This window comes from Kryptolebias marmoratus, linkage group LG9 (assembly GCF_001649575.2).
Source record: "Kryptolebias marmoratus isolate JLee-2015 linkage group LG9, ASM164957v2, whole genome shotgun sequence".
NCBI lineage: Eukaryota > Metazoa > Chordata > Actinopteri > Cyprinodontiformes > Rivulidae > Kryptolebias > Kryptolebias marmoratus.
The window spans coordinates 20457819-20482138 of NC_051438.1; the positions used below are offsets into that span (position 1 = coordinate 20457819).

At 40.4% G+C, this 24320-nt stretch overlaps 1 protein-coding gene across 1 annotated transcript; it reads left to right on the forward strand.

Moving 5' to 3' along the window:
* lnx2b (ligand of numb-protein X 2b) lies at positions 1 to 24320 on the forward strand. The gene is made up of 10 exons (XM_017408364.3): positions 1 to 246; positions 7170 to 7746; positions 8375 to 8568; positions 12781 to 12980; positions 14729 to 15157; positions 16810 to 16956; positions 19404 to 19578; positions 22546 to 22780; positions 22881 to 23042; positions 23125 to 24320. Exons 2-10 carry the CDS (start codon positions 7346 to 7348, stop codon positions 23258 to 23260), a joined length of 2079 nt encoding a protein of 692 aa, XP_017263853.1. The 5' UTR covers positions 1 to 246; positions 7170 to 7345; the 3' UTR covers positions 23261 to 24320.

A 24320-nucleotide genomic window follows, 5' to 3' on the forward strand; every position in this document is an offset into this window, starting at 1 on the left:
GCCCAGACTTCGCCTCCAGGTGGAACCGAGTTCCACTCGGGACGAGCGGCGGCGGCGGCGGCGGGCTGGGGACCTTTATTTATGCGGTAAAAAACAACAAAAAGGAGGCACAGAATGAGGAGGTGTAGACTCTGACCGTACCTTTCAGGCTGTTTCGTCTCTCCTCGCTGTTCGAGCTCACCGGGGAGCCCTCTTTGTCCTAGCCGTCGGTGCGTTAGCCACTTCCGGAAACCAACCTTCGCGCAGGTAAGACGAGTTTCAGCGTCGGCTCCTGGAAACTGGGGCTCTGTAAGAGTTTTTTAAAACCGGGGACAGAAGCACGGTTAATTGTAGCATGTGTTGTGTTTAGAAGACGTCCGCTCGATGACAGAAAAAGTGGATCTTTTTTGTTGTTGTTTGTTTGTTTTGTTTTGAGTTTGGCTCAAGGTGTGCAGCAGTTTCCGCTCAGTCAGCAGCCCGAGCTGAAGGTGAAGCCATGTTTCTGCTCGATCCGAACCACAGCTCCCAGAGAAAACAAAAAAACAGAAAAACACAACTTTTACTGCCTCTGTCACATCTGTCTGGCTTGTGTGAGTTATTTATGGCCTCAGTGTTGACAGGAGTGAAAATAGCTTTGTTATTATTACTAAATAGGCTTTTAATGCGCAAATTGCCCCATTCTGTGGATGGAAGCACTTTGTTATATATGTTTATTTTGAAAAATGAGCAAAACTGAGCTGAGAGTGTTATGTTTATTTAATTTGCTCAGTATGTTCTGTTTTGACAGTGATGTTTTTACACAGGGAGCCATTTTGCAGACAGTTTTATTGATATTGAGCTTAAAAGTCTGGTGTGGTAGTAGCTGAGAGTCGTCACAAACGCGTATTCTGAGCACTGAAAGATCTTTAATGTAAACTTTGGCAACAAATGTTGGGAGTCAGCACGATTCAACGATTCAAGATGGCCTCCGCTGCTAATCCACCGTAGCAAACACAAACAAGGCAGTAACGCAGCCCATTTTACTGATATTGAGCTAAAAATCTGGTGTGGTAGTAGCTGAGAGTCATCCCCAACGCATACTTCGAGTGCTTATAAACCAAGGGAGGTCTTTGTTTGAAACTTTGGCATGCAAGGCGGCAGGCGGCATGCGCTCCTTAACCAAATGCTTCTATATATTACAGATATTAAGCTCAGATTTTGATGTGGTAGTAGTTGAGAGTCATCGCACAGGACGTGTATTTAACACTTTGGGATGTGAGGTGGCAGGTGATCCGTGTTCCTTCAAGGTGTGCTCGTCCACGTCACGAGTTTAAACATAATCTGACCAGACTCTTGCCACACAAACAGCTGCTCCTTGTATAAATTTAACGTACACCAACAAAAGCCTGAAATATAAAAACCTCTGCCACTATAACGTCTCCGAATGCTGCTCGAACGAAACATGCCGGTAGGAAAAGATGCATTTGGAAGTGTTAATTGGAAAGTTGTAGCATCCCCTTTGAAGCTGACGGTTCAAGGAGAGGCGTGTTGTTATTTGTTACCCTGCCGTTGTGTTTTTGCACACAGCGATGGAAGCGGCGGGAACGGTTTAGACGCAGCACAATTTGTGGTCGAGATGGCGTGCCAGTCTGAGCACGGTGGACCGTGAGGCAATTTTGGTTTTTATAAATACGCAAGACGCAAGGATAGATGGTTTGGGTAATAATGTGTTTGATATAGAAAATTTCCTGCTTGTGCAAAACAAATATTTGTGATTGTATGTAAAGTGTGAGGAATTTGCATCTTGCTGCTGTCCTGCAATCTGGACAGTGAAATCATTTCGGCTTTTACCTCTTATAATAAAAAAGTAGATTTTCAGTGCATATCTGAACTTGAAAGTCAAACTTTTTGGCTATGGAAGGAATCAGTGAGCAGGAATTCATACATGAAGACATCACAGCAATCTGTCGAGCTTCAGCTGAACACCATCAGACTATGCTGCTCCACATCTCTCCAGATTCCAGGCTTCTGCTTGTCTAAGGTTACCTGAGCTCTGGAACAATTCAGTCTTTGTGCTGAAGAAAAACAAAGCACGCTATTTTTGTGGATGAACTGCTGGGTTCAATACATATTTAGGATGTCAACAAGAAACGTATTTTAATATCTCACCTGTCAGAGACTTTCTCTGTATAATGTGACTCTCAGACACTGATGATTCAGTTGTTTCACAGCGCTGTCTGCATTTGATTAGTTTTCCTTTTTATGTGCTGTATTTACTGTTATTAGTAATACCAGACATTGGTTTAAGATAAAAGTAGATGACACACCTCCTCCTGCCTCACAGATTGGAAAGAAATGATTGTCTAACAGGGCCTCACCTGCGTTCGCCGAGGGTGCGGTTGCAGCACATGTGACTCACTCGAGTCGGCCATGAAAGCGAGGGATTCGACCCAGCTTTGAAGAAATGCCACCTCCGGTAATCCCCATGGAGACCGGAGGACGTAGTCGGCCCACAGACATTTCCCCTGGAAGCTTACCTTCTCACATGATTACAAGGCTTTTGGATATGAAGTTCTCTCATGTTGAGGCTGCTTGTATGAAGAGGTAGAGAAATGACATTTTCTGCGTTTAATGACTTTGCTGAAGAAGTTGGAATGGAGCTGCTAAAGCTAAAAGTAGCAAAATGATGGTGAAACGCATTAACAGTGTAGTTAAAAGCTGAAAAATGCTAACTAAAAGCTAAAAGTATCATAAGACAACACAAATAGAGCAGATTTCAAAGGGAACAATGTGTTGAAAGAACTGAAGAGCTCTCAATGTATTTCAATGGGGAAAATATTTGTAAATGAAGTTAAATATTTTTAAAAATATGAAAGTTATCAAAACCAAAATTTATAGCACCCACATCCTGAGCTGAACATTTTAATAAATGAAAGACTAAAATAGCACGGAGTTTATAGAATTAGTTGGAGTTCAAAAACTGTAGAGAAAACTTAAAAAAACAAGAAAACAATAGGGTGAATGCTGAATAATAAGCTGTGGTTCTGTCAAAGGTGTGCCTTTCTATCAAATGTTTTAATTTAAACCAAAGCATAAGGTCTAACAAAATTCCAAAGTTCCTTAAAACTCACATTTTAAAAACTCACAAAACAGACAACTTTACAGAGAGCTGGAGAACATGTTTTCTTCATTATGATCAAACATTAAAGATATATTTTTTGTTTTTGTTTAAGTCATTGCAGACATTTGGAGCAATTAATTTACATAACAGAAAATAAAGAGAAATAAACAATCTGTCTTTTTGCCACTGTTAAGTAGTTCTATAACAGCGAGGAGCTTCCACTGGACTGTACAGGTTACTGCAGGACAGTTTCTTCCCAGGAAAAACAGTTTGTTGTTTTTGGCCGGACCATTTCAGTCAGTCCCAACGTTTTGCACGCATCTCAGCAGACTAGTAAATAAATTATTTCTATGAATATAACAGTTGCTGCTCTGAGCTTTCAGCTTCCACGTGAAACACTTTGGTTGGTAGTTACGTCTTGTTAAAATGTTACTAAAAACTGAGGTGGCATCTTTCGATTGTTTGTGTTTTCTTAGCAACAGATAAACCCCCTGATATGTTTTTAGTTCACATGAAGGATTTTTGAATATGGAAGCAAACCTGGTTGGATTTCGATGCTGTACGCTTGAGAAACGTAGATCAACACAGCTGCGTTTGTTTGAAAATAATGAGCATTGATTCATATCTGATATGATGGCTTCGGGGCCAGAAACTTACAGATACAATAACTCTGAGCTTATTCAGGTTTCTTTATTCTCTCTTTTGATGAAATCATGTGTTGAGGAAAAAAAAAAAAATTGGAACCTCTTATATTTTAGTATCACAAAACTAATAATTCACTGGCATTTGTCACTTAAGGGTGTGACAGTGAACATAAAATTCATAATAAAGGAGAATAGTCCATCATGAATAGAACAGGCTTATTTTCAAAGACATTTCTAACTTGAAAGAGGAGGAAAAGCTGCTACATGTGCTAGTTGTTCTGTAAAAATCCTAACAAGCAGAACTTCTTTTAAATGGAATGCAGCCCCATTTAAACGCCTGTGCTTTTCTTGCTCCTTCAAGTTTAAAATGTCTGCTGTGAAATGGGTCAAATAATTGGTGTCATAAATGCTAACCAGCATGCGGCTAATGGCACCAAAATTTGCTTATACAGTCGATTACACAAACTGATCCACCGGCTTTAAGTTGGTCCTGTTCTTCTTGGATATCTTTGTTTTAGGGTCAAACAATTAAACATTTATATATTTAAACACCCTAAATGGAGATTATAAGAGTTGAGAAACACATTTGGGACGTTTGTCAACAATCCTGTTGCATCTGAAACAACTGTCAGCCATGTTAGCAACTTGAAGGAATTTCTCATTTTGTATGGGAATGTTTCTCCCTAATCTTTTTAGCATTGCGTCCACATGGAAATTACGTTTTAAGGAACCTCAAAACATATTTTTAAAAACAGGTTTCAGAGTGAAAATAATGAAAAACAACCCTTGTGTTTTTTTGACGGGCAGCCAAAACACAACCTTTTTGAAAACTGATGTCATAACCCCTCCTCTAACCTAACCAATGACTCAAGTAGTGATGGGAACGGCAGCTCTTTTGAGTTTACTGAATCCCTAGAATCAGTTCATTAAAATGATTCGTTCAAAACATTCGTTCACCGAATCCTTCAGTTCAAGCAGTTTATTCATGCAGCACACGAGTGAATGAGACGGCACCACTTTCAGCACAGTACAAAGCCAGCAAATCCCTCCTCGGCAGCAGTTCCGTTTATGTGCATGCACGAATCATCAGTACGTTTATTGAACGAATCAGTCTGTTAAGATAATGGGAACGGGGGTGTGTCTACGTTTATTTTCATGAGGCTTGACTCAACATTAGCAGTTAGTTTGGATAAACGGATGCCGCTGCCAAAAGCCTGGGAGCAAATCCCCGCAAGGAAGAAACGGTTAGAATCCCTCAGGGCAGAGTCAGACTGTTTCATCCACTGAGTGATACATGTAGTTCATTTGCAGTGAATGAATCTCAAGTTCAGGTGTCAACAGTCCCTCCCCGCCCGCACGCCGCTGTGTCGTTAAGATTAAGTCATAGAACACGAAAGTTCAACTTCCGCTCGCACTGAGCTCAACTGAACTAAAAAAGCAACGAATCGGTGAATAAAGTGATTCGATTCAGTTTATTCACTCAAAATATTCATTCGTTTGAACGAATCGTTCATGAACAACACAACTCTAAACTCAAGGGCGTCCTCCTCTTCTCGTTGTTTACATTTTACACCAAGCGTGAAAGCTTTAGATGCATGCTCCACACCTTTCCTGTTTTTGTTGTATTTTTGTTGCATCATTACTGAGCCACATACAGGCCTGGCGTTATTACAGCAGCTTCTTGGGTCGTTTTTGGTGTTTTTCTGTGTGGATGAAGACATTTCTAGAAACAGGATATCTTTAGAAACAACAAAATGTTGTGTTTCTGTGTGGACTCACTTGGAAGTAAATTGATGTTTTGTTTGGGGTTTAATGTTCAAGATCAATTAAAAAGCATACAAAATGGCAAACAGCTTAGTATTACACTGTAATGTCTAGTTTCAGGTATTCTCCTAGCATATGAGCATGTTGACTTTGTTAAACCAGTCTGTAACGACTGATTGTCAGCTTTTTAAAGTGGTGTCCCATTTCTTCATGCAACCTTGTGTGACTTAAAAATATGTGTATAGGGGTAACACTGGAACATAGGATTGAGCCTACATCAGTGTCTGATTTTTGCATTTTTGCACCAGGTCGTGTTGTTTTAATATAAATAGTCTAGTCTGGCTTTTATTTTTTTTACTGTACTATAAGATCCATGCCCCCTATCAATTACAGGAAAGGGGATTGCCCTGTGGAAAGTAAAGACAAATGGAAAGACTTGTGCACACAAATTTCTAATGCAGCTTTTGTCTTTGCTATCAATCATTTACTGACAGTCCTTTACCTGTGGCAGTGCAACATCAGCAGGATGAGCTCACACTGATTTGCACACACATGCATATTTATTGGCGCTGACAACAGAGGCAGAAAGAACATTTCTCTGCTGCCTGGTTGTCCCAATCCCCCCCTCTCTCTGCATTCCTCAAACCGGTGCAGTCAGAGCTGCTCATATACGTCCAAACTGCTGCACACAAATATGTGCAGTCTCTCTCACACACAGGCATTATTCTGATGGTCTGTTGCTGCCGGGGGGAGCTTGAGCTCTGGTTTCATTCAAGCTTACGGCGACTGCTGGAGTCTCGAGTTTGCATGCAGTTGTTACCCGACGCTTAACAATAAAGGTATCATCTCTTCTGAGTTGCTTTGGTCACGCTGAGAATAAACCAGTGTTTTGTTTTGTTTTTCTGTTTGAAATCTGGACTGGGATCCCATGAAGGTATGATGGTGGTGTAGCCCCCTTTCACCCAAGGTTGTGTGCAAGAAACTGTTTTCCTCCTCTTTTTTTAAGCTTAGAAAAGAGCTGTTTCTAGGAGTACTTGATAGTTTTTTTTTCTTTAGTGTCAGTGAGGAATTTTGTTGAACACCAGTCATAAAGTTTCCTAAAATTACGTGTTTTGATTCTAATCAAGGTTACCGTTTCACAAATGTTCACTGATAATGTTTTTTAATCAGAGTCCACTGTTGGATGTCTCGTCACTGCTCACATCATGTTAGAGCAGAAAATTTGATGAGCGCATGTGGTAGATTTTTACCTATTATTGTTTTAAATACAATGTTCAAAGAAAGCATTAACAATCAGTTTTTTCTTCATGGGATGGTTTTAAAAGGAGATGATAAGCTGCTTAAAGGCATGGAGACTCCTGTTGGTTAAATACGGAAGTTATATTAATTCAGATTTTTATACTTGTGACATGTACTATTCGTTTGTTCCTCCTGTAATCAGGAGTTTAACCTCGGTCCAGTTTTATTTCTGCCTCGTTTCACAGAGTTTAGTCATTTCAGTGAGAAGCACTGTGACTTTTAGCTGACTTTTAGCAAAATTCCTTTTCTCCCTCAGGAAACTTGCTGAGGGGAAGCAGCTGTAGCTTGCTGCCATATTGCTGCTCCTTTGTGGATTTGTGATTTCCTGTGCTACTGCTGAGGACGTGTGAACAGTAGACCTCACCGTGCTTCTTTTTCCGCAGAAAATAAAGATGCAGACAAGCTAACATCGTCAACTATGGATCTTTATTTCACCGTTGAGGCCTGTTCGGTTTTGAACACGAAGAGATAAACTCGTGTTTGTTGGCCAGAGTTTTCGAGGAGATAACAGGCCGCTGATCTTTATCTGTTAGAGGTTTGGACTGAACTCGCTCAGAGGATGGCTACGACAGAAACAAAGGCTTCCAGCAGCACGGCGGGCTTGTCGTGGGCACGCGTCTGTAAGGAGTGTGGCCAGCAGCATGAGGGTCAGGACACCCACCTGTACGAGTACCAGGACGATGTGGACGATGAACTGGTTTGTCACATCTGCCTACAACCCCTAATCAAGCCGATGGATACTCCGTGCGGCCACACGTACTGCTTTCATTGCCTCAGTAACTTCCTGAAAGAGCAGGACTTCTGCCCCGTGGATCGCCAGCGCTTGCAGCTGCATCAGTGCAGGCCCTCCAGCCTGCTGGTGAGGAACCTGCTAGACAAGCTCACTGTGATGTGCCCCCACTTTACAGAGTGCCAGCAGCAGATGCAGCGCTGCGAACTACAGCCTCACCTGCACAACAGGTAAGATTCTGGGGGAAATGCTCACACTTCATCAGCTTTGGTGAACCATACTATATTTAATACAGGGGAATGGTTTTGCTTTTTGTAATAGGGATGGGGCTAATTTAATGTTATCTGCCATATTGATGCTGCTGCTAATGTTATTGGTTACTAAAATCTCTCAACCTCTTCGAAGGTGCAACACTTACTCCTGTTGGTACAACCTCAGGACGAACACAGCTTTGTAATTACTGAGCTCACGAAGGTGCGAGTTAGCTGTGTTTGTGTTTCCACTCGGCCAGTGTGGTGGACATTGCGGTCAGGTGTGACGTAGTAAGTTGTGAGCAGCAGGTTGCCCTCCTGCAGCCTCTCAGTGTAAATAACAAAGTTCAGGGAGAGACAAGCAGCAGTCTGTTCTCCGACTGAATCAGCCTCAACGTGTCTCATCAGATACTCTGATTTGCTGTGAAAGTATTTTATTTTAAAATACATTTACAATTTATTTTGCCAGTTTATTCATCCATTCCTGCAGTTTATATCATGACACAATTAGGACAAACTCTTATGTTTATTTATAGTCTGATTTTCATGTATTGTTTTGAAGAGTCGAATCACTGGTCTTATCCTTGATGCTTTTGTCTTTTCTTAGATGTTCTGTTTTTAGAAGGCTGAGGGAGGAAGCAGAGAAGAGGAAGAGGCCCTCTTGGCATGAATTGAAAGGACGTAAGGGTGACGGGGAGCCTTCTGGAGATGCTAAACAGTCGGTGACACTTTCTCGAAATCCCCTTCGGGATCAGTCAGAGCCTGGTCTGATTAATCCCGCTTATGAGGAAATCGATGATGGTATGGAGTCAATTCATCATTTGTTACTAGCTTTGCTGTCACCCACTTCGACAAATCTGTTTCATGTCAAAACATGTTTAATATTACCACATCTTCCTCACACCGTTTTGCGAAAGGAAGCTTGAGTGTTGCTGTAACGACACCTTTAGAAGCTTCTTGGTTTAATAGAAATGGATTCCTTCACAGAAGTTTCTTTTTTTAGCCTTAAGGGTTTGATTCTGTCTCACTCAGGTGAATCATCAGTCTCGCTGCAGAAACATGTACCAACTCACAGATGTTTTAACCAGATGATCTCGGTATTGGATAAACCCTTCAAACAACACACGACCCACAACAGGGACCAAAGTCCTCTAAAACACAGTTACCAATAAACCAATAAAAGTGCCTGTTTGGACGTTTGTGCTCCTGCTGTTATGATTACAATATCATAAATGATCTATGCATGTTCTTACGTTTGAAAAATTAGCCATATTAGTCATAAAAATAATCTAAAAGATTTTTATCTGCTTTAGTAGTAACATAATGACTCATCCAAGTTGCGTCATGTCTGCTTTCACATAAGATAGAAAGTGTTTTTTTTTTTTTTTTTGAATGAGGGTCTAAATTGCTCAGAACTGCTGAGGCGTTAATAACAGTAACAGGTAAAGACTTGTAAAGTCTGTGTGAAAGTGCTGCATGGACCGCCCCGCAATGACGTCATATCCTGGGCGCACATGGCCTAGAGCTGGATTCGAGAGGAACCCCATTACCGATCTCTCAGGAAGCCACTCCCCCTACAGCGCGCCAATGTGGGACACTGGCGGAAACGCAGCAACCGCATGGCTTGGAAATCAATATGATTCGTGTTGTTTCAACAGTAAGACAGTCTCAGAGATGGAGGAGTAGGATGAGGTGGTCTCATTTTAAGATGATAGCCATGGTTTTGATGAACTTCGAGTCCCGCCGTCCGTTCAGCAGCACCCACACGTAGCAGGACCGCGGCCATGCTGGTTCCTAAGCGTGGCCACGTTAACCACCTCCGCTTCACATTTCTGACCAGTCACACAATAGTTGACGCAAACCCCTGGGAGTAAGAAAAAAGCTCTGCTCGGACCCTGTGTCGCAAATTAACTCTTGGAGCTCCTGAGAGAACAAGATGACACCATTTTTGTCTCGCTACTACACCAGCGAGAGCAGATTTCTTCACTTCTCGTGGAATATAAATCCATCTTAACTGCCATGGTGGAAGACCAGCTTCAGTGGATAAACGTAGAGAATAGGGAGAACATACAGAGCAACTGGTGTTAATTCAACCGTCATGGTCAACTTTTGCAAACTTTTTGTCTGTTAAAAAGGCCTGACAGATATAAAAAGTCATACTTCAGGTGAAATACCTCCAACGAACATGGACTTGGTTTTAACAGGTCTGCCTGATGTACTTTCACATGTGATTTTATCTGATAACAGAAAGTATTAAAAGTTGACTCAGTCACTGCGTCACAGGACACCGGTACTCATAGTTTATATTGACTTTTAATGAGAGGGAGAATGCTGCGTAATATGTTGTGGAAAAAAAAGTTAAAAGCTCACTTTTATTAGTAGTTTACGTATTTAGATACTACTCTGGTGTTTATGTGGTATTCATTCCTCACAACAACGCTGGTTTCCTCCACTCAACCAGAGATGTAATGATTGCAGGCTTAGACTTCTGTCTGCCTTGAGCTCTTTGCTTACGAATTGGCTCAGACTGAAAATCAGATAAGTTACTGCATCAGGGCACAAAATCAACGGCAGCTGATTCGGATCGTTCATCCATTCCATCGCATTTGCGTCTTCGTAGGGGTCAGAGTTCAATGGCCTCCATTTCTGCCAACATTGTAGCTCGTCAGCTGGCTTAAGCTTTTACACATAGTTTAACTTTTCTGTTGCATCGCTCTTTTCCAGTTTCCGGATCATCAAACTCAGTAAATGAATATCACAGATTAAACCTGTCCCGTTCCAAGTAGTTCCTCTGTTAGTGCGCTTTGTTGGTCTTCAGCATGGAGACGGCTCGTCCCGTGCATGCGTCAGAACGGTCTATAGTTTTGCCTGAGAACACGGAAAGATGTAATTTACTGTAATAACTAAAAGTTCAGGTCACCTCAGTTTCACTGTCTGCTCTTCTTTAGAGCTTATCCTTTTTTTTTGACAGTAATAGGACAACCATTGTTATAATTCTGCTGCTGTTCTTTTTTAGTAATACACATAATCCAAACAGAGGCAGCTCAGAGCCCTGTGAGCGTTTGCTTACACACAACAAGTAGTAGTAACAACGTCAGTGAATTAGCTGTGTAACAACAGCACTGTTGATTAAATCTGTGTGGCTGCACGCACGCACTTCTTCACACATACACGGCCAGTCCGAGTTTTAATCACAGATGGATTAACTTTGACCCCTGTACTGTCAAGCATGACACTGACATGCAGCAAAATGGGGCTTTAAACCTGGCTTGTGAGGTGATAAGTGAAAGAGTCTGCGTGTTTCAGAAATCACTTCGGTTCAAAAACAGGTTACTTTTTAACGCGGTGCTGGGCAGGCTCTGCATGTTTTTACGAGTAAAGATTAATATGTTTCTTGTGGTTGTTGTGAGCAGTTTGAAAGTAGGATCTGATCTAAAAGAGTCTTTAAAGATGTGCTCAACCAATCCAACCGAACCACAAACAGAGGAAAAACTCAGATTAATTCTGTAGTTTATTGTTCCTGATATGTAAACTGTTTTAAGGTTACATAATTATCTCAGAAAGAGAAAGGTATTTCCATCGTTGTGCTTGAAGCAATCCTAGATCAGTAACCACAAAATAAATATTTTGTATTTTTTAATTTTCTACATCTTACAGTAACAGTCAGGTTTTTGTGGGGAACATGTACCTTATCTCAGAAGGACAGATGATTGTGAACGAGTTAAACGTTAACCCGATTATGTAACCATTTCACATCGAAGTCAGAGAGGGAGTGAATGTTTATTATAGTCGACCACATCTTTGGACAATATTGCCTGAATGTCTCACGAGTCAAAGGTGCATCACTTTACAAAAAAAATGAATATAAATCAGACTTCAGATCTTTCATTTCTGAGGTTTAGTTGTTGAATTTTCTCAAAGCTTTATGTGGAAACTCGGTCCTCTTTTCCATAGATCTTATCATGGCACAGATTTCTGCAAACATGCTGGATATTACCACAAAAAAACAACAACCGTGATCTTATCTGGCTAAGGAATTTTCTTCTATCAGGCATCTTCTAGTTTTGTGCTGAAGCGAAGGGAGGCCATTTTATGTCGGAAACCTTTCATTTAAGTTGTAGTTATTCTGTATCCTTCACACTTTCTGAGGTGCTGCAGTTTTATTATCCTAATTCCACGTTTGAAGCACTTTTTTAGTCTGTTTTTCAGCATTAGGTTAGGGAAGTGTTTCACATGAAGTGTTTTTTCTTCTAAATATAAGTTTGATTTGAGATATTTTGGTTCTGTTTGTACCTCTTGATGCAACTTTGTTTCTTATGATTTTTGCAGGTCTGGTGTTTCTTTTTTTATCATTCTAAACCTTTGTGAACTTTCACAAATCAGACACATTTGTTCTTTGCAAAAAGCAACAAAAAATGAAGGATGCAGAGTTAATGATTTGATAATAATACTTCAAATAATCTCTTGCTGTAGGTCCTAAATACTCAGCATGTTCTGTAAAGTGACGATTCTTTCAAAAGACTTGATTTTTCTCATTTTAATGTTTACCTTTGCAACAACATGAGAAATTTGACTTGCAGTTATTAGATTTTTATCTTATTTGTGTAACTGAGTAGAAAAACAATTCTGTTTCAACTGATGTGTAAAAATATATAAAATATTTTCATCAGTGTCTTAATTTATGATACTTTTAGCTACAAGTGAGGGAGAAATGGTTTACAAATTTCTAAACAAAGATGTAAAATCTAAATAAGGCTGAGTTTAGTTGATTCCTAAGTTCACAACTAGTCTTTGTTTTCCTGCATTTTAAGTTATCAGTCTGCAGAGTACAATGTTACAGCTGCAACCAAACATAATGTCTGGAACAATAACATCCGAACTTGTGCTTCGTGTATCTGCTTTTCTCTAACAAATACAATAATCAGGTAGTTTTAAACGTGCCCCTCAAAAGAGAGGAGGACTGTAAACAGGAAGTTCAGACGTTTTTGTTTTGGTTCACCTTTTCTCCTCCAGACAACACCCCTCTGCGGTCCAGTCTGGTGGCCGAGGCCAACTTGGTGGAGCTGATCCGAGATGAACCCGAGGAGGAGCTGGGCCTTCGCATCGTTGGGGGAAAAGACACACCGCTGGGAAACATCGTCGTCCAGGAGATCATCCGGGACTCGATAGCGTCTCGTGATGGAAGACTGGCCCCGGGGGACCATATCTTAGAGGTGAGACAAAGGAAAGGGACGGGATTGTGTTTCCCACAATGCCAGGTGTCTCCTTCACAGCAGAAAGTTCCTCACTGGAGCCGATTATACCTGGAGGCTGTGGGCTGGGATGTATGCTGTTCATTATTATTATCTGGTGTTGTTATACGTATCATAATAATCATACTCTGTACAACTCTTGAGCTCTCCGTCACTTCTCTATATTTTGTTTTTCCTGATATTTTTAATTGATCTTGTTCAGATGTTCTTTGGGCGTTCCAGGTGTCTTTTAAAGTTTTTCTTTGTACCCGAGCAGTGTAATGATTTTTGCACATATTTACTTTGCACTAAACTACACTGAACTCTGTCATTCAATACACTGCTATTAAATTGCACATGAACTCAGCAGCATACTGTAAATAATAGCTGACATTTTTCGCAACCAAGGATACAGTTACATTTTTGATTTGGTCATTTATTTTTCATCATAACAAACTGTTACTATTTTCTTTTCAGTTCTGGTTTTATCAACCTGTTTTAAGTCGTTCACCTTTCCTTCATGATGTCGTGTCTTTATTAAATGTGTGTGGACTTTTATAAATGAGGGGCTGGTGTGACATGAATGGACATGTCTGATAAAGAGAAAGGGGGAATGTTAATGGATGACCCACATGCAGTCCTACTGTTAAAACAAACCATATGATTTTTGAATAATGAAAATCAAAACTTAAACACTAAATGTATGAGGAGCACCTGGCTGCCCCGCCCAAACGTCACTAATGTGTGGGAAACCCTGCATAGCGTGACAGCTACCAGAGGTTTGAAGTCAAAACTCGAAGCCGCGCTCTCATGCTCTTGTAAACAAGGCAGTTTTTTTAGCAGTAATGGGGGTGAAGTAGATATTCAAGATAGGCGAGTTTTAACTCCACGGTAACAGGGTGTGTTTACCAGGCACAAACGCACGTCATGTCAGAGAGCAACTGCAACTGGCTGATTTACTGACTTTCATTTTAAAATACGGTTCGATGTCAGACGTAACGTAGGGTCCAAAAACTAAATCCATTATTTTTAAAGGCTGGACACATCAGAATATAAAGCAATTTGTTTAGAAGTAACATTCAGTTATCATGATCTTTTTATGGTTATTGTCCTGATTTATACATAAAAGGAAAAAGGGGTAAAAAAAATAATAATTTAGGTAAAAATTTCTAGTAGTATTTATTCTCCCCATCCCCCTCATCCTCCTTGGCGCTCTCTACTTTTGGCCGTCCTGGTATGAGGTGCTGGAAACTGAGCTTCAGTTTTATTTTTGGAAAAAAAAAACAACCTTTCAATAAAGCCAACTAATCCCAAAACTGGAAATGAAAGATGAAGACCTGCCAGCTAGGAGTTATAAAATACAGTGAAGATTTCATCAGAAAGCTCCTGAAGCACTTTCTTTTCCCCTGTTATAAAACACTTTTTTTTTTGTGGAAACTTTACCTTCGATATGCAACAAAATGTAATCTGTATGAATGCTTGTTTGTCAAAGAAAGCACTGTTGTTAAATATGTGTGGTGCTGAATTTGTTAGTTTAGTCAGAAAGAAAAAGAAAACAAATGTAAAATTTTAGTGCAGGATAATTTTAGATTGAACTTTTCTGCTTCAAGTTAAATCCATATCAGCACAGAGTGACCCATAATTGCATAGACGGGGTGTAGGACGGTATTTATGCTGAGCTCCCTTTCCAGTGACAGTGTTGTTTCACCTCTGTGGTGTCGTGTTTCCAGGTGAATGACGTCAGCCTGGCTTCGGTTCCTCATTCCCGAGCCATCGCAGTGTTGCAACAGGCGACGCTCCTCAGGCTCACCGTCATGCAGGAGAAAGGGTTCAAAATAAGAGATCAACGCTCGGATCATCACGCCTCCCCTTCCGCTTCTGCTGCCCCCCAGCCCTCTGTCAGTCCTCTTGGCAACTCTCCATCCAACCAGAACACCGGCAGGGTTCTGCACGTGATGCTAACGAAGACCCACCGCACGGAGCCGCTCGGCATCAAACTCATTCGCAAGTCTGACGAGAGCGGGGTTTTCATTCTGGACCTTTTGCCTGGTGGTTTGGCAGCCGAAGATGGAAAGCTGAGGAAAAATGATAAAGTGTTGGCCATCGGTGGGCACGACCTGATGCACGGCACACCTGAGAGCGCTGCCCAAATCATACAGGTAGAAACCACAGATTTTATAGCGGCGGGCGCCATGGAAATGCCTGTTTGTGTGTTCCTTTGTCTACCAGTTTAGCAAAATATCTCATGAACCACTGAACGGGTTTTAGTGAAAGTCTCAGAACACAATCATTGGATGCTCGTCCACAACTGATTAACTTTTAGAATCAACCTGATTCAAGATGGCTGCCATAGATGACCTTAACAAACACAAAAATGGTTACAACCCAGTCATTATTACAGATAATGAGCTAAAATTTGGTGTGGTAGTAGCTCCAACACATACTTAAAGTTCTATCAGATCGTTCAACATCTTTGTTTAAAACTTTTGCAAACATGGCTGCAGACAATGTCCATTTCTTCCAGGATTTTTTTTCCCATTCATACCTTGGGTTTAAAACTGATGTATGCACTTCCTGCGATACATTTGGTACTTGAGCTTGTTTAGTTATAGTGTAGTTTTGTGCTTTGGTTACACATTTGTCTTGGTGCAACTGTGAGTTTAGACATTTAAATATTAGAAATGTTTTCTAAAAATACACTAAGAAAGCGTGTATTTAACTAACTGAGAAAAGAAGATTAACAACTGTGTTTCTAAAAAAAAATGGAAAACTTATGCCACACTGTCAAACAAATGTTTATGTTTAAATAGCCGTCAAAGCTTTTCTCAGACACTCAAATGTATCAAAAAGTTGGAGTTTCAGTGGCTGCTTTCACTCGGATTGCAATGATTTAAAACTTAACAAACTTAACAGCAATTCTGCACATAAAAATAAGTCTGACCTTTATTCAAAACCCATTGGATGACTCTATCAAGAGCATAGATCTAACAAATCAAATGGCAATCTGCCACAGACAAAAACGCTTTTTGTTGAGCTGCAGGACAGATCAAGGCCTCATAAATATGCTGGGAAAAGAATCCTCTCAACCATAAATATTTGTCCAGAATGTCACATCAGTGTCATAATTGTTTAAAAGACATGCAACAGATGGATTCCTACTGCTGCTACACAAGCAGGGTAAACACAAAACTATCTCTGTGTTAAATGGATTATATGCTGTAACTCAAACAAACTTTGAATCTCTGCAAGTAAAATTCAACACTGACTATTTTTCTTAAAGGCCAATGTAACCAAGAGGCTCAGTGAGTCACCTAAATGCTCCACATCATAAAATGATCATAGTTTTTAAAGCTGACATACAAAAAAAATAGTTTTTGTTGTCGTTCAAAGCACAAATTAAGGTGTCTAAAGTTACTGCCAAGTCCCTAACTCTGGGGGAAAAAACTTCCTGTGATTTCTTGGGGTAATGAAATCTCATTCAGTGAGTGATTCAAATTTGTGAAAATCTCAACACTTTGTTGAAGCAATCCAGCCTTCTCTCTTCTCAACTCCAACTTTAAATCTTGCTTGTTAACTTAAAGAGTAAAGAGTTTTACCAGAAATGATCTGTTCCACTAAATTTCAGGAAGAAATTCAGCTAAAAATATTCTTAACCATCCTTTGTCTGGTGTATCAGATGCTAACTAGTAAATTTGCTCCAGTATTGTTTTGTTTTTCAGCTTCATTATGGTTGCTGTCATGCATGTATTGTCGTGTGACAATACATCTTTGATAAGATTTCCATCGTTTTTATTTATTGGTTGTGTTTAAGGCCAGTGAGAAGTGTGTGAACTTCGCGGTTATGAGGCCAGCAGAGGCTCTGGAGGAAGCGGGAGGCAGCAGAGAGGGACAACACAGCCGAGCAGCCAGGAGGGCTCCGGAGCCGCAGTACTTCAGGCGGCAGTCCACCTACTTGAAGGTAACGGGAAACATTTCTTTTTTTTATTATTTTTATTTTTATTTAGATCAGATATTGACATCAACATTTAGCATATCACTCCTCACCGACCAAACCTGTTGGTATGGCCCAGCCAAAGCTACAACAAATTGGTCTGGTACATTCTCGAAATCATGTGGCCCCACACAAGATCATCTTCCCATGTCTCTATCCGGGTTTTTCTCCTTTTTTTTATGAAAGAACCCAAAGAGAACACGAAAAAAAAAAAAACATGGTCAGAGAGTGTAGCCTTAACAAAAATATCCGTTATATGATTCTATAAATCCACAAAACATCACTTCGAACAAAGAACTTTGATTATAAAATATAAAATAAAATTTGGTGGCATCCTTTTATTTTGGTTTAAATTATTTCTGGCATATATTTTTTGAGATATTTTTCCCATTTATTCCAATGTTTGAAGAATAAATCTATTTTTAGATTAACTGTGGCTGTTATTTTTTCCATTTTGTAAATGTCTGTCACTATTTGGGCCCATTCTCTGACAGTAGGTTCTGTTTGCAACATCCATTTTTTTGTAATTGCCTTTTTTCCGGCTGCCACCAGTATATTCCATAGGTATCCGTCAACTGAATGCATTTTGGGGGTTTTGCATCCTAAAAACATGGTTTTGAAGTTTGATGCAATGTTGATTTGAAAAATTTGGTTAATTGCAACATTTATAGCGGCCCAGTATCTTTGGAGAGTATAACACTCCCAGAAAACATGATAGTGATGGGCTTTCTGACAACCACAGTTTCTCCAGCATTGACCATTTCCTTGTGAGAAATGGGCGCTTTGATTTGGGGTAACGGGAAACATTTCAAATGAAGCCACAGTTTCTGATACTCTCACTTGTGTGTGTTTATTTTCCATTTTCATGACAACTTCAGCCAAAGTTTTGCTTCTTCTTGAATCGCTGGTTGTGCCATGTTAAAAATTACACTCCCACAAGATGCAGTTTGCAGGTGATTGGTTGGGGGTAGTGTTGAGTAAAATGTGACAAAAACACATAAAAAAATCACATATTCCAGAACTCTAACTGTGGCCTTTTTATTGCATAAGCTTGACTTTCCATCAGTCAGCTGTTTATAATACAGTTATTCTACACAACTCCACCTATAGTCACATGCTGCCTGTCGTAGGATCAAGTCATGTGCAAAAAGACCAATGTGACCACATGTGATTTAGGATAAGTGGATTCCTGTACGATACAAGCCTTGTTTGGCTTTTTGGCGCAATTTATCCACGCTGTGGCCTTGCATATGCTGCTTTTTTGGTGTTGATGTTTGTGTTTTGTTCCAGCTTGTACAACACATTTCAAGCATCCTTAATAGAGATTTCTATACTGACTACAACCCCCTCTAATGTGGTCATGCTTGCTGTAAACCTCCTTTAAAATGAGCGTCTATGGTTGGAGATTTTAGGTGTGCCCCCTGGTGGTTTGTCTTGGTGAAGAATATAAGCAGGCAGGTATGTGACAAAGCCAGTTATATTTGTCTTATTAGAACAGCATGTTCTGATATTAGTCCAATCATGCAGCTGAAACATTTTCCCTCCTGCTAATAATCAACCAACACATTTCTTCTTGTATGCTATGATGCCATTTTAGGTCTCTTATTTTAAGCAGTTGTACTCAAATTCTTACCTGAATGGAAATGAGGTGCTTTTGTTGTTTTTAAGGTCTGTTAGAAACTAAAACTGGAGTCAAAGTATCTCTGTTAACACCGTGTGATTGTGACGTTTGTTCCAGTATCACTTGGTTAAACTACGCGGTCAGTTTCCCATTTGGGGGTGAGAAGCTTTCGGAGTTTGGTGAGCGGAGATGAAAGCTCCTCTCTGGAGCCTCCCTCTGTCCTGATCAAAAGAGTCGGGGTGCTGCTCGCTCTGCCGCTACGGGGCCACCGTCTTGTTGTTTTTCTGGTTGTTTCTTTGGAAAGCAAGAGGATCAAAGCCGGTAACAGTTAGCTTTCGCCTGCAGAGTCAAACCTTTTCGTCTTGCTGGGGGGGATGGGTTCCCTGCTGTGGGAAGGAAGAGTCTCCCCCCCTCCTCCTCCTCCCTCGAGCTTCCCTCCTGACAGTTTACAGACTCCAGAGAGCAACGAGAGCTGGTTGAAGTTGTCATTTTCCACACATCTTTTCCACTACGAGAGCCGAGTGTCGATCCTCACACGTCGCTCCTACCCTTACCTCTCAGCTCCATCTCAATTGTTTCACATTTGTTTCTACAAGTGGCTCTCTGGGAGGGCTCACTTAAGTCAAAGAATACCACAGAGATGGAGATTAATTGGCTGCACGGAGTTCACATTAAAACAGAATAAATTGTGAATTTTTGCTTCATGTCGTCCTTTAAAAAAAAGCCATTAGTTCACGTTCAGCACAATGATTTTGTTCTCGCTTGTCACTGATAATTCACGTTCTGCGCACAGGATCCTCCTGGCGGGTTTTTTTGTCAGGAGAAGACTGTGAGCCTGAAGAAGGAGCCTCGAACGTCTCTGGGCATCACCATCGCCGGGGGGAGGGATTGTCGCAGCCGGCTGCCCGTTTACATCACGAGCGTGCAGCCCGTTGGCTGTCTGCACCGAGATGGCACCATCAAAAAAGGTACAAATCAGAAAGAATTATCACAAAGAATCTGTCCCTGTCTGGAACGGAATAATTAAATCTTTCGTTTGTCCCTCACTAAGGGAATTTGCACTTGTGCCTCAACAAAATGATGGACAGGTTTAAAAAAAAATAATGCAAATTTTATTTTATAATCTTACATCAGAAAACAAGCAAGTTTTTGGCTTATTGCTTACTGCTAATTGACTAATTATGTAAAAGGCCTAATTTTGGTTACTGTAGTTGCTGCTAAATGAAAATACACGGTTCCTGTGAGCTAATGAAGTGGATCTGTTTTTAATTTAACTTTATTGTACAGGAAACTAATTGGTTAGAAAATGTGAAGGTATAAGCTGTTGTCAAAGAAAGACAGGGGGAATATTTACAACTGAGTTTTGATTTTATTCCAAATCAGTCAATATTCTTATTTTATTTTAGGTGAGATGTGAACATAATACTCTATTGATTCATCCTCATAGGTTACATGTTCCACAGTATGTGTTCACTGTTGACTTGTGCTCACATTATGTCTCATTACATCGCTGCAAAACCTTTACTGAAAACAAGTTTATTATTTAAAGTCGTTCATCTTAAAGCAGCAATGTGTCCCAGAATGCTGTGAAAACTTCTGATGGGATATAAAAGTTTGATTAAGGTGAATAAAAGTCTATATACTGTGATTAAGATCAGAATGATCCACTCATAGTTTAATTCTTACCCTGGTTATATCATTTTTTGGGGTTAAGATAATTAAACACAGCTTACAGGACTGTGTTAGTTAAGAATAATGTAATAATTTGGTTATTTTTGGGAAGTTGTTGTACGTGTTCATATTTAAGGCTATGCTATCATCATTTACCACTGTTAAAACTGTCCATCTGCAGGGATAAAAACTTAAATGAGCTCATTTACTTGTAAATTGCTGTTTTGATTTTATGGCCATTCAGAATTTTCAGCTGCTTTTTTTTTTAAAGACTTAATTTAATGCCCGCTGGTCAGAGTAATCTCAGTCTTTGCTTCTGTCATAAATTATTATAATTTTAAGTGTTTTGGATTCAGTTTTCCTGTCTGAAAGGCAGTTCTTTGGTTCATAAAATGCAAAGATCTGTTTACCGACTAGACAGCGGCTCTGAACTGGTCCTCAGACTGCTTTTGTAGAATAAAGGGGTAAAAATTACAATTGGCTGAATAGGAAAAGGGTTATTCTGTGTTCCCGTCCTGCTTCTATTCAGGAACACAATGTGTTGCTCAAGGGTCATTAAACAGAGAGGATGTGTGGTAAACCAGAGGCGCGACTCTAGTTTCTCTGCAGAGGTGCCGTCTAAACACACAATCCTCCTCAGAAAACTGAGCTCCAGGAAAGATCAGATGAACTTTTCAAACAATCAAGTCATCAAATGTCCAAAGTTTGATCTCGAATCCCATCAGCATGGTTTAAGTTATCTGTCACCCTAATCAGAAATTACTTCATATTCATGATTATTAAGATAATGTTAATTTATACAACTAACCAAGCAAAGATCTTGTGCGCTCAGAGTAAGTGTTAGGGATAACTCTCAGCTACTGTCACACCAAATTGTAGCTCCATATTTATATAATTGACTGAGATATATTAATTTTTGTTTGCTAAGGTTGGTTAGCTTGAATCGTGTTGACTCCAAAAGTCGATTATTTTCTGAGTTTCATTAAAACCTGCCTCCTGGCTCATAAAATATTTTGCTGACAGACAGAGGTTGCTTCCTTTCACGGCAGCAGGTGATTTAAAAAAATTTGTAGCAGTGTTTGTAGTGTCGATGACCTGCTTTCGAAATGTGTGTTGGGGACGAGATTTTCCCAAGCAATTTGGTTGTTTTATGGCAGCGATCGGTTGTTGGAGGAAACTGACACAGGATGAAAGAGAGAGAAAAGTTTCAGACTCCGGGTGACGAGGATGAGGAAATCAGTTTCAGGCAGTTTGGAGACATTGAGTCAGCAAAGTGAGGGTAAATTGACAAAGGATGACGGATGAAGGGGGGGCGGCTGTCCAACAGCTTCAAGAGCTTGAGTCAAGTGGTCGTCTTTTACTTTGTTAAGAAAGATGGAAATCTGTTGTAAAACTAGTATTTATGATGCAAATGACCAATCAGAGTAAAGGAAATGTCAGGACTCATCATCACAAAGATTGAAACACTTAACAGTTTGACTCTTTACGCCCTAAAAGAGAATTTTGTTTCATAAATTTGACCTAAAATCCCATTTTGTAGCAGGTGTTTTAATTCAGCCTGTTAAAGATTAAAACTACAGAGAGTTGTTCTCGTCGCTCAGACTGACGCCGTAGAGCAGAAACGTACCAAATAATCAGTTAGTGACCGAAATCAGACGGTTTCTGAGCGAACCTTGCAGGTTTCAACACATCTAACAGGAAACCAAAAAGTTTTAATGTTGGGTGCAGTTTATTTTAAATTGAAGTCTTATAAAACAAACAAGATGACTGTCTTGTGATATGTTGCACTTTTATGTTTTTAGGTGTGCAAAAGTAAAAATACGAAGGAGCTATAATCTGATTTATAAAGATGAACTGCAATTATTGTCTAGTTGGATGTTTCTGTCCAATAACCGTAATGTACCTAGATGGAGAAAGCTTTCTAACCTAGTGCTGTTTTGTAGAAAATAAAGATTTTTATTATTATGATAAACACTTAATATACACAAATTTTCAATTCAATCAGAAAATGGAAGAAAAAACTTCATACTTTTAGTTGTCAAAGAAAAATCTGAAAACCCAAACTGTCAGTTCAGAAAGCAGGTAACAAAGTTGGACTAGAAAATTTTGATCAACCATACAGAAAAACAAAAAAAAAAGTGCAGAACTAACATTATTAGCCTCTGCAGAACCGGGCTGTTTGCTTTGAATGCTTCTGAGCTCTTTTTGCAGAGACAGACTTTGAGAACCGTCCAGTGAAGGACACGTTTGCTCCTCTTCCTCAGGTGACGTTCTGCTGAGCATCAATGGCGTCGATTTGACCCAGCTGACCTACAATGAAGCCGTTTCTGCGCTGAAGGCCCAGACGGCTCAGTCCCAGGTGGTGTTACGAGTCATACAGACCATCTCTGACAGCTCGGAGAAGGACGCCGAGGTTGGGAACGGGGACGAGCTGGACAACATGGACGGCCAACGAGACAGCTGGACGCCGCTGTGGACTCACTGGCTGGGTTTACCAAGGTGGAGCTGCGGATCGCTTTGAGTGTGACCGAGCACTTCGGCTGTATTCTGTTTGCTTTTACGTGAAGTTCACTCCGGCTCTGATCTTCTTGTCGTTCAGTCACATGCACTGGTGCAGAGACATCGTCCTGCAGAAGGTCAACAACGAGAGCTGGGGCTTCAGCATCGTCGGAGGCTATGAGGAGAGCCACAGGCAGCAGCAGCCCTTCTTCATTAAAACCATCGTGCCCGGTACACCCGCCCATTTCGACGGACGCCTCAAGTAAGTCGCCACGTATTACATAAATAGGCTCCCTCGTTTTTAAACCGGGCTCCGTGTTGACGACGAGTTGGTTCTCCTCCAGGTGCGGCGACGAGATCGTGGCCGTGAACGGAGCTACGACTGTGGGAATGAACAACTCCTCCCTCATCCCGATGCTGAAACTGCAGAAGAACAAAGTCACGCTGACTGTGGTGTCCTGGCCGGGCAGTCTGGTGTAGCAAAGCCAGCCTTCTTATCCCCCATAATCTCACGTGTTCACATGAACGCACACAAGTAGCCCTGTTCAGCTGCATTCGGCACCAGGACACTGTTTGTCACATTCTTCCTTTCTGTGGGCTTTTAGATCACCCATAAGGAACGTGTGCATAAGAGCTGTCATAATCTGTTAGGGTGTGGTTGTAATATCAAGGTGCATTAATGATCACACTTACACGTTAAATGCAAACTGGAAGGATTTTGATTTTCTCGTTGATTCTGTCTGAAAATGTTACGTATATTTACCGGTTCAGTAGAACATTAGTAGGTAGTAAAACATTTGATTAGCAGTATAAATAGAGATCTATATGCAGACGGTTGAAATGAGGAATTATTGATGACTACATGAATCCAAACGGCTGCAGAAAACGAGCTGATGCCAAACCACTCAACTGTTGGTGTGATTTTATTTTATTTTTTTAATCAAACTGAAATTACTGCACTTTAAAATCATGCAACATAAAGATGATGCTTCGATGGATACTTCTGATCCGAATTGGAAGAAAACCAGCAGCCTCAGTCTTATAAAACTATTAACAGAAATTTGAGTCTGTGTATATTTAATGTTTAAAACCCTAATAACAGGAAATAAGCTTGGGCTGGGGTTTCTAAACTGTGAGTTTGTCCAAGTATTTTATTTTGTTTTTAATGAAAATGCTGGTAATCCTGGAGTGAGACGTGTTCCTGAATTCTTTCCTCTTTTTTTTTTTGTTTTTTTGGTCTTTCTCTGAGCACGCTGTATTTATTTGGCTCATTTTGAAAGACTTTAAGAACTGGGTGCCTTGTGGATTTTACAGGATGAGCCGGAGCGTCTAATTGCCTTTTTTAAAATCGACTCTCAACCAAAATGTTTTGTCTTACGTGACGTTTCTAGAAACTCAGAGAAGAGCACATTACCAGTGGCCTTACTCTCGAAAAATACAGGACCCATTGAGCACAAAGTGACTTTGAAATCTACACCAATTAATGTGTAAATGATCTCCTCTGCTATTTTTTTGTTCAATAAAATCATATCAAATCACA